Raw genomic sequence first — 18,516 nt, 5'->3', positions numbered from 1 at the left:
ATTTAACGTTAATATACTGAAAATATTCCTTCATTCCTTACATAATTATCCTGAAAGTTTTTTCCACTTTCATTAGTTTATTTTCACATGTACATAGCTAAATAAGCAGCCCTAAGCTCAGAAAATATAATTTAAACGGTTGACATTTTATACCCACATGAAAACATATATACATATATATAATATAATCCATTTTCATTTAATTCATGAAAACCTGATTTAATATATAAATTCTCCTTTACCTGAATCCTTGAATTATACCAATAGGTATCCCAAACTGATGCCTGTGATGCTCACCCGGACTCTGGTTCAAAAATTCTCGTTTAATTAAATAAACCCCAAATAAACTACTATTTATGTATTTTCTCAACTTAATAACCTTAAATAAACTTTTAAAAACTCAAAACTGAGAATCCTAACCCTTACCTCAATTTGGAGCGTTTCCCAAAAAGCCCAGTTTAGAAAACTGATCCGTTAGATGTGTAGAGAATCTTCCCTAGAACACCGTAACGGCCTCCGATCGTCAAATCGGGATGAATCCGGGCTGGATTCTTAGAGAGAAGGGAGAGAGACGAGTTTAGAGAGAGAAAAACAAAGGAAAAATAATTTCCTTCACAAAGAAGCTACCTTAGATGCTTATATACTCGTCTTTGTCACGTGGACTCGTCGACGAGAAGATAGGACTCATCGGCGAACCACTGAAGAACACTCATTGACAAGGCTGTGTGCTCGTCGACGAGTTTCAGAACATTTCAAACCCTCTCGGTTAATCCTTGTTGACGAGACATGCATACACAGCGACGAGGCTCACAAGATCTCTCGTCGACAAGAAAATCTTGCTCGTCGACGAGCCCCTGCTTGTTACCCTTTTTAAATTTTCTTTTCCCTTTCTTCTATTTCCCCTTTTTCCTTTTATTATCTTTCTTATTATTTTAAATAATTAAAAATTCTCCTTGTCATAACATTCTCCCCTCCTTAAAGAAATTTTGTCCTTAAAATTTTTCCTACTAATTCAATTTTTTTTCCTCTTTTCAATATTTCGTATATTCATACTATTCATAACATAACATCATCATATAACTTTGCCAGCTATCCATAATTCAACTAAATCATTACTTTTTTAAATCATAAATCCATACCTGTTTCTCTGATGGCATCCTCCTCAGCATGAAGTGTATACACTCAGGCTGGAGCACCTCTCCCAAGTGGTACTTGTTGTTTTCCTTGATCCTTGTTCTGAATAGATACCATAGGCAATGGTTCCCGACAATTTTTCTTGATATGCCCTGGTTTACCGCACCTGAAAGAATTCGGAGTGCCAAACCAGCATTCGTCCCTATGCCTTCTATTACATTTCTAGCATACAGAGTCCATTGCCTCTTTTCCTTTCTTCCCTGACTGACCTCAGACTGAACACTAGATGGTGCAGGCCTCTTCTTTTGCTCTGAAGGCTCTCTGTTGCTCTGGATACTCTTCTCCAGCACCGATGTCTTATCAACTAAACCTGAGAAAGTCTGAACTTGAAACCCCACCACTAGCTCATATATTTTGCGTCTCAGGCCTTTTTCAAATTTCCTGGTCTTCCTTGCCTCCTTCGGGATTAGAAATGGTGCAAAGTGAGAAAGCTCCACAAATTTCGCTGGATATTGCGCAATGGTCATATCCCCTTGGGTCAGATTAGTGAACTCTTCAATCTTTTCCTCTCTGATAGATGAAGGAAAATACCTATCAAAGAACAAGTCTTTGAATTTCTCCTAGGTAAGAGCTATCTTTTCTAGCCTTTGGTCCTCTGGTAGCTTTGCAGAAAGCCACCAGCGTTTCGCCTCTCTAGTAATCTTGAATGCAGCATAACGGACTTTTTGCTCGTCTGTGCAATCGAGTACAGTCATGATCTCCTCTATCTCCTGTACCTAATTCTCTGCAGCTACTGGATCAGGTCCTCCTACAAAGGCCGTAGGATTCATCTTTATAAACTCCTTAATGCTGCAGCCCTGACCTACAGGTGGACAGTTCTATTCTTTGGGATCCTTCTTCATCTCTGCCCTACTTGGCGGGCTATACCCCGTAGCATTTTGGAGGTATCAATGTCCTCTTCACTGGAAGTATTTGAACCTTCCCTTCCTTTAGCCTCTACGTCCTCATCTCTAGGATCCAATTTGAAAATAGGACAGAAAAGAGATAAGAATTTCATATCATAATCCTAACACACAATTATATAATTTCAATCCAACATACATCCAAGTTCTCCATATAAGGATCAGTCTCACAATTCAGAAACGAAATCATCTAAGGTTTACCGTGGCTTTTCTGAGGCCGTTGACTGCTTCAGAAAAAAATAATAGGAAATCGTCGACATATTTCCGCCTTTAAATTACAAGACAAAATCCTATACTTCCCTACACCATACCTACTTCTCAACACCTAACCTATTCATCTAGTATCCTTATCATAACTGTTTCCTATACTATGGTATAAATCATCTCTAAATTTGCAGAACTCAAAATCTATTGCTTTGATACCAAATTGAAACGCCCTGAACCCTTAAACCTGGTCCGGTGCATTATTCCTGAAAATCTTGATAATCCATAAATAAATACATACATACGCAGCGGAAAACATAACTATGATCCTCAATCATAAAAATAATACCAGAGTTTACTATTTCTATCCATAATCCATTATAACCATTCGTCATTTGTATTCTCATATATACACATATCTCTAAAAACATTCAGTATTCACAAACACCAGTATGTTCCATAACCATCCATAAAATCCAAAAGACTTAAAACATAAAACATAAAACATAACTTATATACATCCCATAATATCATCATAATGTTTATACCCCTTTTCTCTTTCTATAACCCCAAAAATGCTATCAACCTCGAGCTCTCTAAGCTCGATCACACGGACGTCCTGAAAAAGATAAATTTGTATTCGGGTGAGACACATCTCAGTAAAGGAAGAAACAATATATATTAAAACAGCGTGTGGTCAACAAGAGTTTATAATCATCATTTTAATATCATTCGCAAACCATTAGCAAAAATTCTTAAAACCATTTTTTGATCCTATTCAAACACATGCAAAGTATTTACCCACGAGAGTACCCAAGGATAGGGGTGATTGTCCGCCCATACAAGTAGTACCCCTCTGCTCTGATATATTAGGCAACCCAAAGGTTACAACTGAAATATACTGGGGTACTCACCTTACTCAATAAGCCCTCAAGTGTTAGATTAATCTCGTACTCACATAATTCATACAAAAGTTACTAGTGAAGGCCCTCGAGAATAGGGAAATCTACTCGCCCATTCAAATAGTTTCACTCTGCCCTAGTGCGTTATGTAGCCTACTGCTACATGTGATACTACTAGTGCACTCACCTTTCTCAGCAAGCCCTCAAGTGAAGAGTTTGCCCCGCCCTAACGTAACATGTTTTACTAGCATAAATACTTGATAATACCATAATACATTATTCTGTCCGTCGTTATTCAACCATCCATAACTGGTCATGTTCATAACTTTAGTATTTCATAACATGTCACTTTACGTAACCTTTCACATTTTACATCGTTCCCATTTCATATTTCATATCCATTTCATTCACATTTCCATTTCATTTCATTTTCATTTCATTCATTCATACTACAACTCCTTTTAGCTGTACATCAGTTAGTCCACATAGATATGCGCTAAAATATGCTAACGCAGCTCTTTTTAGCTGTCATCAATTAGTCTACAACTTCTTTTAGCTGTCATTGTATACATGGTTGCATTATCAAACACAAACAACGTAATCCTTATAACATTTCATTATCAATGCATTTCTTACATAGCCTGCATCTCATACATATAACATACGTTTGCACTGCATTACCATCTACTCATGCCACATAATTTTGCAGTAAAGTTCATACATTGCCTGTAAAATATGGCAACCAACATTTAACATTTATATACTGAAAATATACCTTCATTTCTTACATAATTATCCTGAAAATATTTTCCACTTTCATCAATTCATTTTCACATATACGTAGCTAAATAAGCAGCCCTAAGCTTAGAAAATATAATTTAAATGGTTGACATTTTATACCCACATGAAAACATATATACATATATATAACATAATCTATTTTCATTTAATTCATGAAAACCTGATTTAATATATAAATACCCCCTTACTTGAATCCTTGAATTACACCAATAGGTATCCCAAATTGATGCCTGTGATGCTAACCCGAACCCTGATTCAAAAACCCTAATTTAATTAAATAAACCCCAAATAAACTACTATTTTTGTATTTTCTCAACTTAATAACCTTAAATAAACTTTTAAAAACCCAAAACTGAGAATCTTAACCCTTACCTCAACGTAGGAGCGTTTCCCAAAAAGCCCAGTTTAGAAAACTGATCCGCTAGATGTGTAGAGAATCTTCCCTAGAACACCGTAGTGGCCTCCGATCGTCAATTTGAGTTGAATCCGTGTCGAATTCTTAGAGAGAAGGGAGAGAGACGAGTTTAGAGAGAGAAAAACAAAGGAAAAGTAATTTCCTTCGCAGAGAAGCTACATTAGATCCTTATATACTCGTCTTTGCCATGTGGATTCGTCAATAAGAAGATAGGACTCGTCGACGAACCACTGAAGAACACTCGCCGACAAGGCCGTGTGCTCGTTGACGAGTTTTAGAAGATTTCAAACCCTCTCGGTTAATCCTCGTCGACAAGACATGCATACTCGGCGACGAGGCTCACAAGATCTCTCGTCGACGAGAAAATCCTGCTCGTCGACGAGCACCTGCTTGTTACCTTTTTACATTTTCTTTTCCCTTTCTTCTATTTCCCCCTTTTTCCTTTTATTATCTTTCTTATTACTTTAAACAATTAAAAATTCTCCAGGTCGTTACACTCTGTCTCGATCTCTCTGCCTCTCTCTGTATATATACAAATACAGAGGGAAGACGAGAGAGAGAGAGATAGAGAGAGTTACCAAATGTGGCGGGAGCGTCGACGAAGGAAAGGGAGAAGGCAGTGAGACGAACAATAGCAAAGGCCAGTCGGAGTTGCACATAGTAGACCATCATGATGAAGACAATGGCTTCCCTCGCCAGCAAATTCTCCATCTCGTCTCTTCTCTACAAGATTGGAACTAGCAGGGGGCCTGGAGTCTGGAGATGGGTGGAAGATTTACGATGAAAAGAGTGAGCGAAGATTTGAGGCGTGCCATGCTCTCTCTCGTCGTAGCTGCTCAGCTGTCGCCGACAACACCTACTCCCCCATTTTCTTCTTTCTTTGTCCTGGACTCTCGATCACGGAGGGATCCTTGCCATTGTATGTTAAAGATCCTTTGTTTTGAGCCTCACGTTGTGTTTGTTCGTGAGTTTTCTGTGTGGATCTTCACAAAATGAAGTAGTGTTTTTTTTTTTTAAATATGTTATAAAATGTTTAAAAATTTTCAAAATAAATAAATTATAATTTTTAAATGGGTGACCCGTTTATTAAACGGGTAGGTTAGGGTTTATATAGTAGTGGCCCGTTAATAAACGGGTCACCCAAACCCGAACCTGTTTAACCTGACCTGTTTATGACCTGCCTGAACCCAGCCCGTGAACCCCTTTTGCCACCCCTATCTGTATGTCACCTGGTATCATTCCTACTAGTCCTTGGGTATCGATTCTTCTGCCACTAATTATATAATAGGTGCAACCAACTTCTTTTCCAATCTCTAGTATCCGAAAAATCTACCTAAGTTACCCTTGTTGATGGGTCCACTATTGCCGTTAAGGGGATAAGTACAGTAATCCTACTCCTATCTCTCTTTCATTTGCTTTATACATTCCTAAATTTCCTTTCAATCTTATGTCAGTTAGTAAGCTTACAAAATCACTAAATTGTTTTGTCACATTCTTTCCTGATTCTATGGTTATTCAGGATTTGAAGATTAGAAAGACAATTGGCATAGGATGTGAGGCTCATGGACTTTACTACTTTGAGTCGCCTTCTCCACCCATTGCCTGCACAGTCGCAGCTACACCACTTCAAATCCATTGTCGCCTTGGTAATCCATCCTTGGACATGTTGAAACCACTAGTTCTTACATTGAGTTCTGTGTCGAGTGTGAGTCTTCTCAATTAGGCAACATCATTGTGTTCCCGTTGCTTCCCGGGTTGACAAACGAGTGGTTAGCCGTTTCATGCTAGTCCATTTCGATATTTAGGGTCCTAGTCATGTCACATCGAAGTTGGGGTTTTGGTGCTTTGTTACATTTGTTAATGACTACTCTAGGATGACTTGGTTGTATTTGATGAAAGATCGTTCCGAGTTGTTTGATATCTTTTCTGCCTTCTGTACCCAAATAAGGACTCAATTTGATATGCCAGTCAGGATACTTCGTAGTGATAATGCTAAGGAGTACTTTAGTACTTAATTTAGTATTTATATGACTAGCTCTAGTATGATCCATCAGCCCTCTTGTGCTCACACTCCAGAACAAAATGGGGTTGCAGAGCGGAAAAACAGACATATTCTTGAAGTCACTTGTATCCTATTGTATCAAATGAATGTCCCCAAAGTTTTTTGGAGTGATGTTGTGTTCACAGCTTGCTCCCTCATCAATAAAATGCCATCTTTTGTCCTTGGCAGCAAAATCCCATATTTAATTATCTTCCCTAAGGGCCCTTTGTTCTGCCTTCCTCCTCGTTTATTCGGTTGTGTGTCCTTTGTCCATCAATTAACTCTAGAAATGGATAAGTTGGATCCTCATGCTATCAAATGTATCTTTTTGGGCTATTCCTATACTCAAAAAGGATATTGTGTTGGAATTGGTGTATTCCCAAGAGGGGGGGGAGGATGAATTGGAATTTTAAAACTTTCCTCGGTTTAATTCGAGTCCACAAGTAGTGTATTGCAACCTAGGGTCTTTCTAAACAGATTCCAATACCCACAATATTCAAAGCATGTATGAGGAACGATCAAAGGAATAAATAATTAAACATACATGTGCATATATCAAGGTGCGGAAATATCGGGGTTCGGCCAACACTGCCTACGTCCCCGCCTCAAGCTTACAAGCAGGAGGATTCACTACCTTTGCTCACTTACGGGTGGAGCGATACCGTTTACAACACCCTCTCCTTTCTGTGCGAGGGAAACCCCAGGTCAGATTAATAGGGATGACCCCAACCTTTACAACCAATCCTTATGGGTTAGATCAACACCCCCTCAGGCCATGCCTAAAATACAATTGATAATGAAAAATAAATTTTCGTATACAATCGAGATGCTTCTTACACTAAGCAGATATGTACCACAATAAGCACAATACAACCAATGCACTCAAATATGATAAGAGTTAATGCTCAAGTGAGTATATCAAGTATATCTCTCAATCAAATAAATAAATTATATAATAATGTGAGAGATGCTAGTGTGAAGTTATATGTCAACTCTCAAGAATGTGTGTATATTTATATATGAGAGTGAGACCTTTGATTCAATATGGTATATTAAATAAATGAATAATCAAAGGTGCTTTAAAAACCCTAAGCAAATATCTCAAAATATTTTATCAAATATCAAGCACAATAGATATCTGGGTTTAAGCTTACAAATGATATTTTTATCAAGAATACAAAGCAAGCTTTTGAACCTTGCAATAAGGATGCCATGATTCACAAGCAAGGAGGAGTCCTTCTCGAATAATATTTATCAATAAAATATAATGGGGAAAACTTTAGCTTACTCTCAATAATCAAGATCAAACAATGCAAGTGTGTGAGAGTTTAAGCTTCAAAGAAATGTATACATGCCCACAAGATATGAGTGTTCACTCAATCCTCAAGGTGCAATAACTTTGCAAATGAAGATGAAGAACACAATGCACTCTTTCTAAAATATGTAATCATTAGAGTATGAGAAAGAGTTTTAACAATAAGCTTATGAAAATGTGGGAGTATGAGAGGTTTTAGCACAAAAAGATTTTCAGAGAAAATTTGCTAATAAAAAAATGCTAATCACACTTAATTTGACCAAATGAAAGGGTATTTATAGATTTCCCATAAAATATAACCATTGGGGACTTAAAAGGGAATTTTAGGAAAAGTTTAATCGTGTTTAATTAAAAATTAACCCCTGTTTACGATGATTAAAACTTGACAACCTGAGAGGTTTAGTCGACCAAGGGAAAGGTTCGGTCGACCACTTTTGTAAGTTCGGTTGACTGAGGCAAATTTGAACTACTGATTTGGTCGACCGTATTAGGGTGATTTTGAACCCTTCGTGGGTTCGGTCGACCAAGGCAAAGTTCGGTTGACCATTCATATAGCTTCAGTCGACTATCTCAAGTTTGAACTACATGGTTTGGTTGACCAAGTAGTTGGGGTATCAGTGGTTTGTGATTCGGTCGACCGAGGATGGTGCATTCAAAACAGAACGGTCGATCGAGGGAAGTCAATATGTTGACTTCGGACCTGTTCGGTCGATTGAGCTGATTTGTGCATGCTGGGTTCGGTCGGCCGAGGCTTGGTCAAAAGTTGACTCTGTGGCACAGTGGTTCGGTCGACCGTGGTAATATAACACAAGGTGTTCGGTCGACCGAGGGCATTTTAATTTACTATTTTGCCCTAAATTTGACCAAAAAATCCAACCTCAGTTGACCGAAGTCTAGTCAGATTCCCTATGGTCAATCTATGGCCTTTGAGCATTAAATACTTATCATGCATGCGATGCAATTCTTCTTCTTCTTTTGCTTGTGTGCATGGAAAACACCGGATGATGTGAGCTTTAAGTTCCGTCTAGGCTTCCATTTCACCTATATCTTATGTCCGTGCAGTCATGTAAACCTATTCACACACTAATTGCACACATAAGATACTTGTGTTTTGTCAGCATCAAAACAGGGATCGAACTCAAAAAGTCAACATATTGATGTTATTGTCCTACTTTACATCAATTTTTTATCTCTGCTGATGTCAGCTTCTTTGAGTCTACACTAAACTACTCTGATTCCTTCAGTTCTGTTGACCTTAATGAGTCTCTTTCTCTGCCTTGCCTTCCAGATCTGAACCTAGTATCTATGCCCAATCCTCCTACATCTTCATCTAGTTTGTGTCCTCGTTGCTTAAATCATCCCAATTTGCAGGTATGCAAACAGCGACTCAAGGGGGAAGTGCCTCCTCTAGAGTCTACTATCGTGCCTCTAGTTCCCTTGTTGGGTGATCTTATTTCCCATGATGTTGATCCTCCTATAGCTGTTTGAAAAGGTAAATGCACTTGTACCCAACATCCGATCTCTAATTTTGTTTGTTATGATTTCTTGTGACCTTTTTACTGTTTTGTTAGTACTTTGTCTTTGTTGCTCGTCCAAAATCTATTTCTGAAGCCTTATTCCATTCTGGATAAGGGACAACAATGGTTGAAGAGATACGTGCACTACATGATAATGATACTTTGGATTGGTACCTCTTCCTTCTGATAAGTCTATGGTTGGTTGTCGCTGGGTGTACATTGTGAAAGTTGATCCTTATGGTTCTGTGGCTTGTTTAAGGCCCGCTTTATTGGTAAGGGGCATAATCAGGTGTGTGGCTTAGATTATTCAGACACATTCTCTCCAGTCGCTAAACTTGCTTCAGTACGTTTGTTCATTTCTTTAGCCACCACTTCTCATTGGCCTTTACATCAGTTAGATGTGAAGAATGCTTTCCTACATGGTGATATTCGTGAGGAGGTATATATGGAGCAAGTGAGCAACCACCTAGGTTTGTCGACTTAAGAAATCATTTTATGTATTAAAACAATCTCCAAGGGCATGGATTAGCCATTCTAGTGCTGTAGTACTTGAGTTTGGCCTTTATCGGTGTGCATTAGATCACTATGTTTTTTATCATTGTACTCCATTTGGAAAGATTTTGCTTATTGTGTATGTGGATGACATTGTGATCACTAGTGATAATGATCGAGGCATCCAAGACCTAAAGCTTTTCCTACAGAGTAAGTTTCAGACCAAGGACTTGGGACCAGGTATAGAAGTATCGAGATCTTGTATAGGAACTGTATTGTCACAGAGAAAGTATGTTCTTGATCTTTTAGATGAGATAGGGCTGTTGGGATCTGAACCTATTGATACACCCATGGATCCCAAAAGTAAGTTAGTCCCAAATATGGGTGTTTTGTTGCCTAACCCAGGTTGGTATGGAAGATTTATTAGAAAGTTGAATTATCTCACATTCATCCGACTTGATATATCCTTCGCAACAAGTGTTGTGAATCAGTTTCTCGATTCCCCGAGAATAAGTCACTGGGATGTAGTAATTCGCATTTTGAGATATCTCAAAGGTGCACCAGGAAGAGGTCTTTTATATCAGGATTGGCGTCACACTTAATTCAGGGATATACAAATGCAGATTTGGCCGGGTCACCTTCCAACTGAAGATTCACAACTGGGTATTGTATCTTTGTCGGTGGGAATTTGGTGTCTTGGAAAAGTAAGAAACAAATTGTGGTGGCTAGGTCAAGTGTTGAGTTAGAATACAGGGCTATGGCGCACATACTACATGTGAACTTGTTTGGCTGAAGAACATGTTGAAAGAATTAGGTTTTCCGCATTCTTAGCCTATGGAGTTGATGTGTGATAATTGAGCTGCTATTCATATTGCCTCCAACCCTTTCTTCCATGAGAGGACAAAGCATATTGAAGTTGATTGCCATTTTATTCGAGAGAAACTTGTACGGAAGCTCATTACAATCACTCATGTGAGGTCTGAGTTTCACCTTGGTGATTTGTTCGCTAAAGCCTTGGGAGGTGCTCGTGTGAAATTCATTTTTAACAAGCTAGGAGCATATGATATCTATATGCTCCGGCTTGAGGGGGAGTATTAATGGTTATTTGGTCATTTAGCATTATTATTATGTGTTAGAGTTTGGTTTGTAATAAGTGTGAGTTAGTAAGGGTATTATGACTATTCCTATTGTACTTGACATATATTATAGAATGGAAGGCCAAGGCTCCCTAAAAAATTGAGGGCCTGTTTAGTATCGTTGTTGTTTTCTGTTTCTGTTTCTCCTCGCGTCAACTAGAGATTCTCTCTGTTTCTCTCATTACATCATAGCTGAGGAAAGTTATTTTGATTTTATGCTAGGGGCGAGGAGAAAAGCTGAGGCAGTTAGGGAGGCTGCTGTTGCTAGGACAGTCCTGGATGATGAGGTATTCAGAGTAGTTGAAAAGGAGATCCAGACTGAAGTGCGGTGAGAGCCGATGTGGTGATTAACACATTTTGGGTCAGGATTATTGGATTGGGAAAAGGCTGAATTTAGGAAGAAGATGGTAATGGTGGTGGTAAGGACAGGGTTGCTGGCTAGTAATTAGTGGTGGTGGTGGTGGTGGGGTGAAGATGGGGTTGCTGGCAATTAGGAGTAATGGTTGAGTTAAGCAGAGATATGGGAGGAAGGAGAGAGTTTGAGTTCAAGGGAAGATCACTTCACAATTACTATGTCAACAGGGATTTTTTGTGCACTTCTTCTTCTTTTAACAGGACGTCTCCCTTGGACTATCCTCCCCTCCCCCCTCTCCCCCCCACAATTAGTCATGTGTCACATTCCTCTTCTTCCCACATTGTCACTGACTGCAGATCACTGACCATGGTTGACGACTGCTGCCACTCACTGCCATTGACCACCACCCGCTGCCAACTGCCTTTACTGCAGCAAGATGCCAGATGCTGAAATGCTGAGAAAATGAAAAGAAGAAAAAAATATGTTTTTTCGATTATCCATACACATTTGCTTTTTTCATTTTTTGAAATATTAAATTCAAATTTAATTATTCAAAGCACATTTTTTTTAATTACTCTTCTTTCTCAGAAACAAGAATTTCTGGATCTTTGACCAAACAAGGCCTTAGGTTTTTAATGATGCGAAAGAGTTGCGGACTGCAACGCTGTTAGGCATGTCTAATAATATGATTGGAAGATTCATGACTTCTTCAGAAATTTAGAGGGGAGAGATGCGGGCAATTCTTTGCAGAAGGAAATGAGGCAAAAGGTTGGTGGGAGTTTTAGGCTTTAATTGATGTAGTTGGAGGTTTATTGGCAGGAATAGTTCTGGAAATTTGTGCTAGGTTTTAGGTTTAACTGGAAGAAGAAGAGGGATTTGATTTGTAAGGATGAAAGGAGAAAGGAATTAGTTTTAAGGATCTGGTTACTATTCTGTGAATGGTAGGCAATGTGTGTGAGAGAGAATAATCTATGCCTCAGTAATTGTACTTTAATTGATCAAATCTGACCTCTAAACATGGTTACCAACCAAACTCAGAGACAAAGTTAAATTGGAACCCAGTTACTAAATGACTAGTTAAAACAATCTTTGACTTAATGCTGGACTCACAAAAAGGCAAAAATAAACTCCTAGGAGCCTAGAATAATTAATACTTGACAAAATTACATAAATAACACAAGGAGGCAATTAACAAAATTATAATTCTGCTCCTGGACAAAAAGAATCACAAAATTCATGGAAGCAAATCATAATTTGTTTTAATTGGAATTTGTCAGCAAACTTTGATGAATTAGGTTCTTCCATGGCTGTACCACAGTGATTGCATTCACTTGATGTGTGGGTAGCACTAGCATACCATATAAGATGTGAAAACAATCAATTCATGTCACAGTTTATGCATCCAACTTTGTTATTTACAGAATTTACTATGAAGGTTGTTATGAATTTTCTTTCATCCTGTTCATTGTTTAAATTCAGAAATAAGTGAAAAGATGGCTGCTGAGCTTGTCAATTCTGCTACATGTGAGAAACTGACTGAAATGGATTGGACGAAAAGCATTGAAATTTGTGAAATAGTCGCACGTGATCAAAGGTATTATGCTATGAATATTCTCAACTGTTTTTAGTTATGATTACCAATGAATCTGAATGTAGTTCAGATAAGTAACTCCATGTGGTTCCTATAATCTTTATTATGCTTTAGTCATTTTAAGTACTTCATATTAGCTGGAGATCATCTTACAAGTGATTGCTTGACACGGAACATGAATATTTTTCTTTATACTGCATTTTACTAAATAGTTTTTCAGCAGAGTGTTTCATTCCCAGATCAGGGTCTCTTTTCTTTTACAAGTACCGTCATGGTTTTCAAAAATGGTGGCTAACAGCAATGGTTGTGGTGTAATAGTTGTAGTCTATGTTGCGTAACAAGTTATGGCCACCACATTCTTATATTAGTTTTTGCATTAGCTAACTTGTTAATAACATATAGATCAAGTGTTTTGATCCCAAAATCCTACACACTATTGCTTTAAATGTTTTTAAGTAAATCTTAATCAATTAATATATGCATGTTCTACAGGTATTTGACATTATCTTGGTTGCTTTAGTTACTATTGGTGAGAATAAACGTGTATTGCTACTTTTCACTGCTTCATTAATAACAAGAATTCTCCTGATTTTGTTGCTTAGAGTGAGCCAGTGTTCACTTTCAGTCCAAAGAAATTTCTACGTGGTTTAAAACAGTTTCCGGAGCTTGGTTTGGAGATCAAATGAAGTGGTAATTGCTTTTGGTTTTCACAGGTGTGGGGTGGGTGGGGCGGGGTGGATCGTTCTGTATTCTACGGTAATATTTCTCCAAGGAAATTCTGGTGATAGTATACGTGGATGATATTGTCATTAGAAGTGATGACAGCAAGGGAATACCAGGGATGAAATTGTTCTTGCAAGGCATGTTTCAAACCAAAAATTTGGGCTAGTTAGGGGCCCATTTAGTTGTGGAGAATAGTTTTCATTTTTCATTTTTGGTTTTCTAAAGAATTATAAAATTCTATTTTATTTTTCAGCTTTCTGAAATCTGCATTAAATGGTAGAATATAAAGGTTTTGTTTAGGCAGAAAATAAAAGGTAGAAAATTTGAATGGGGTTTTTTAGGTGAATTTTGGGTGAGTTTAGGGGTAGGTAGGACTTTTTGGAAGTTTCTTTTGTTGGTTTTGGCAGGAAAAAGAAAAAGGCAGCGCTCTGGAAATGTGCCTTCTTTGCAGTATTTTGGGGTTTTGGATGGAGCATAATGCGAGTATTTTATTGGAAAGAAGTCGCTGCATTTGTTGATTTGGGAGAAGTTACACTGTTTGGCTTCTCTTTGGTGTGTGGGACAGGGTAATTTTAAGGGGGTGAACTTTTCTGATATTCAGTGCTGTGGGAAAACCGTGTATAATTAGTTAGCTATTTTAGGATATTTTTTTAATAACAAATTGTATCCTTAGAATTAGGCCCATACAGCTAAGTTTCCTATTCTGTTAGGGTGTCCCATAAATAATGGGATTTGATTTATTAATTTATCTTTTAGGACTGCTAGGATTGTTGTATATATTCACATGTAATGTTCAGATCAATACATAACTCTTTTCAATTTTCGACATGGTATCAGAGCCAAATTAGGCTCCTTAGGGTTTCAATTTTTTTTCAGCCTTCATTGCTGATATTTCCAGCTTTCATTGCTGGTTTCTTCCCGTCTTTGCAGACCTCTGTTCCACTCTTTTTTTTGAGCTCGTGCACCTCTGTTTCTGCCAAACAGGGCTTGTTTCGTCAAAGCCTTAAAAACTTCTGTTTGCCTTCATTGACAATTTTTCTCTTCTGTGGGTTTCACTTTTGCCCAGTCATCATCATCATTTCTGCTTCCGGCTGACATCATCATTTATTAGCTGATTGTTCAAGCCTTCGAGATGTCAGAAATTGTGGAGACTACTACTACAGCCCAATTAGAAGAGGTAATCCGACCCCAACAAGCAGGAGAATTGCAGAATATTCATGCCTCCTACAGGTTAGATGGAAAGAACTACCTTAAGTGGTCTCAACTCATTCGCACAGTGTTGAAAGGCAAGGGAAAGATTAGCCATCTCACGGGTATAGGTCCTAAACCAGGGGATCCTAAGTTTGAAGCATGGGATGAAGAAGACTCTTTGACCATGGCGTGGTTGTGGAATTCCATGATTCCATAAATAAGTGACACATGTATGTTTTTGGCTACTGCAAAGGACATCTGGGATGCGATTTAGCAAACCTATTCCAAAGCTAATGATGCGGCACAAGGAGATGGATCCTTCACCACTGTAGCTGGTTTTGGGGATGTGAAAATAAGGCCATCAGTAACTTTGAAAAATGTCCTTCATGTTCCTAAATTGTCCAAAATCATTCAAGATTTATGTTGTAATGTGATTTTTAACAGTAGTAATTGTATATTTTAGGACAGGGATTCGGGGAAGATGATTGGACGTGCTAGGGAAAGGAATAGCCTCTACTATCTTGAAACACCAAGTAAGTTGCACATGACCAAGGACAAATTATCTTCTTCCTTTATGTCAGAGTTTGTCTTATCCAATAAAGAAAAAATTTTACTTCATCATTGTCGACTTGGACATCCATCGTTTAGGGTTATTAAAGTTATATTTCCTTCCTTGTTTAAGGATTTAGATGTTGAAAACTTTCAGTGTGAGGTATGTGAACTTGCTAAACACAAGCGTGTACCTTTTCCAATTAGTTACAAAAGAAGCTCAATTCCTTTCTATCTTATTCATAGTGATATTTGGGGTCCATCTACTGTTTCTAATGTTTCTGGGGCAAGATGGTTTGTTTCTTTCATTGATGATTGCACTCGTATTACCTGGATTTTCTTGCTTAAACATAATTCTAATGTTAATATTGTGTTCCCAAATTTCTATTCCATGATCAAAAACCAATTTTGGCTCAATATCAAAAGGTTTAGGTCAGATAATGCCAGGGACTATTTCAATCAAATTCTTACCCCATATTTTCAGACAAAAGGAATAGTACACGAGTCATCTTGTGTCAATACCCCACAGCAAAACGGGGTAGCTGAGAGGAAAAATGACCATCTCCTTGAAAAAACTAGAGCTTTGTTGTTTCAAAAAAATGTGTAGTTTTTTTGGGGGAAAGTAGTTCTGACGGCCACCCATATGATAAATCATTTGCCTTCAAGAGTCTTGGGTTTCAAGAGTCCTATGGAGATACTTTCCACATTCTACCCAGACCTAACCACTACAAACAACCTTGTTCCTAGGATTTTTGGGTGTGTGTCATTTGCCTATGTTCATAGTCACAACAGGGGGAAATTAGATCCGAGGGCTCTAAAATGTGTCTTTGTGGGCTATTCTTCGACTCAAAAAAGATATAAGTGTTACCACCCTCCGTCAAAGAAATTCTATGTCTCGGTGGATGTTACGTTCAATGAACAAGAGTCTTATTTCACTAATCCTTATCTTCAGGGGGAGAATTCAACTAGGGAAGATAAGGAAGATTTTTTGTTTGATTTGCCATCAATTCCTATGTCTAAAACCTCGAACCCTATACCTATACCTCCTCGTTCATCTTGTTCCAACCATGTACCTGAGAGTTCTTCTGAACTTGTGCCTGAAACACCAAATGAACCCAAAGAAAAGACCGATTCTGCTCCTAGAAATACCATATTTGGCAAGGTGTTCACAAGAAGGAAGATGGCCGTTCCTGAACCAATGCAGGTCCAAGAGTCCAACTCAGATTGTTTGAATGAGGTAACAATTGTTAACCATCCATTGCAAGATGAAACCGATGACCACGACCTTCCAATTGCCATTAGGAAAGGAACTCAAAAATGCACAAAGCAACCATTTTACCCTCTTGCACATTTTTTGTCGTTTAAGAATTTTTCACCATTCCATAGAGCCTTCCTTGTAAGCCTAAATACCATCACCATTCCTACCACATTATCTGAGGCTTTGTCCAATGGAAAATGGAGACAAGGTAAGAATGTGGAGATGGAGGCGTTGGAAAATAACAAGACTTGGGAGTTGGTGAAGTTATTGGCTGGAAAGAAACCGGTGGGTTGTAAGTGGGTATATACGGTGAAGTATAGGGCAGATGGGTTAATTGAGAGATACAAGGTGTTGTTGGTAGCCAAGGGGTATACTCAAACTTATGGGATTGATTATTTAGAGACCTTTGCTCCTGTTGCAAAGATGAACACGGTTAGAGTATTATTATCACTAGCAACAAATTATGGTTGGGAGTTGCAACAATTTGATGTCAAGAATGCTTTCTTACATGGGGAACTAGAGGAAGAGATTTATATGCAGGTTCCACCAGGATATGGGAAGAATTTGGCTGCTCACACTGTGTGTAAATTGAAAAGGCACTGTATGGCCTTAAGCAATCACCACGAGCATGGTTTGGGAGATTTGCAAGAGTTATGTTGGCTATGGGATACAAACAAAGTCAAGGGGATCACACATTGTTCATTAAACACTCTCCTTCAGGGGGAGTTACAGTCCTTCTAGTGTATGTTGATGACATAATAGTGACAGGAGATGATGCTAAGGAGAAACAGGTCTTGAGTCAATATTTGGCTAAAGAGTTTGAGATTAAAGCGTTAGGGAGATTGAAGTATTTTCTCAGGATTGAGGTTGCTCACTCTAGGCAGGGAATTTTTATCTCTCAACAGAAGTATGTCACAGATCTTCTCAAGGAAATTGGCAAGACAGCATGCAAACCAACAAGTACTCCCATGGATTCTAATCTTAAACTTGGAAAAGCTGAGGAGGATGTCGCAGTAGACAAAGAAATGTATCAATGCCTGGTAGGAAGACTCATTTATTTGTCTCACACACGACCATATATAGCATATGCAGTGAGTGTGATTAGTCAGTTTATGCAATGCCTGAAGGAAGTTCATTTACAAGCAGCCCATAGAGTACTATAGTATCTCAAGGGAACACTAGGGAAAGGTATCATGTTCAGAAGAAATGGAGGATTGGTACTTGAGGCATACACTGATGCTGATTATGCTGGATCAATTGTTGATAGAAAATCAACCTCAGGATATTGCACCTTTCTCGATGGGAATCTTGTGACACGGAGAAGTAAAAAACAAAGTGTGGTAGCTCGGTCGAGTGCAGAGGCTGAATTCCGGGCAATGGCTCAAGGTGTGTGTGAACTACTTTGGCTGAAGATCATCCTTGAAGATTTGAAGAATAGGTGGGATGGCCCTATGAGACTTTATTGTGACAACAAATCTGCAATCAGCGTAGCTTTTAACCCAATACAACATGACCGAACGAAGCACATTGAAGTTAACAGACACTTTATCAAAAAAAAATTGGATAGTGGATTGATTTGTACACCTTACGTGTCTACACATGGTCAACTTACTGATGTCCTTACCAAAGGGTTGAGTAGCTCTGTTTTCCAAACTATTGTTTCCAAGCTGGGAATGGAGAATACCTATTCACTAGCTTGAGGGGGAGTGTGGGAAAACCGTGTATAATTAGTTAGCTATTTTTGGATATTCTTTTAATAACAGATTGTATCCTTAGAATTAGGCCTATACAGCTAAGTTTCCTATTCTGTTAGGGTGTCCCATAAATCATGGGATTTGATTTATTAATTTATCTTTTAGGAATGCTAGGATTGTTGTATATATTCACATGTAATGTTCAGATCAATACATAACTCTTTTCAATTTTCGAC

The 18,516-nt window shown here is 38.3% G+C and overlaps 1 protein-coding gene across 2 annotated transcripts in view; it reads left to right on the top strand.

Moving 5' to 3' along the window:
* Nucleotides 1-18,516, top strand: part of LOC131159735 (TOM1-like protein 5) — an 83,972-nt gene that overhangs the window by 16,549 nt on the left and 48,907 nt on the right. For both annotated transcript variants that reach the window (XM_058114877.1, XM_058114876.1), the window contains exon 3: nt 12,754-12,868. In XM_058114877.1, coding sequence (XP_057970860.1) covers nt 12,768-12,868 — 101 coding nt within the window. In that variant the 5' untranslated portion in view covers nt 12,754-12,767. The remainder of the gene's footprint in view (nt 1-12,753; nt 12,869-18,516) is intronic.

This window comes from Malania oleifera, chromosome 7 (assembly GCF_029873635.1).
Source record: "Malania oleifera isolate guangnan ecotype guangnan chromosome 7, ASM2987363v1, whole genome shotgun sequence".
In the NCBI taxonomy this organism is placed as follows: Eukaryota; Viridiplantae; Streptophyta; class Magnoliopsida; order Santalales; family Ximeniaceae; genus Malania; species Malania oleifera.
The sequence above is the reverse complement of the archived record's forward strand: the minus strand, read 5'-3'. Positions and strand labels throughout refer to the sequence as shown.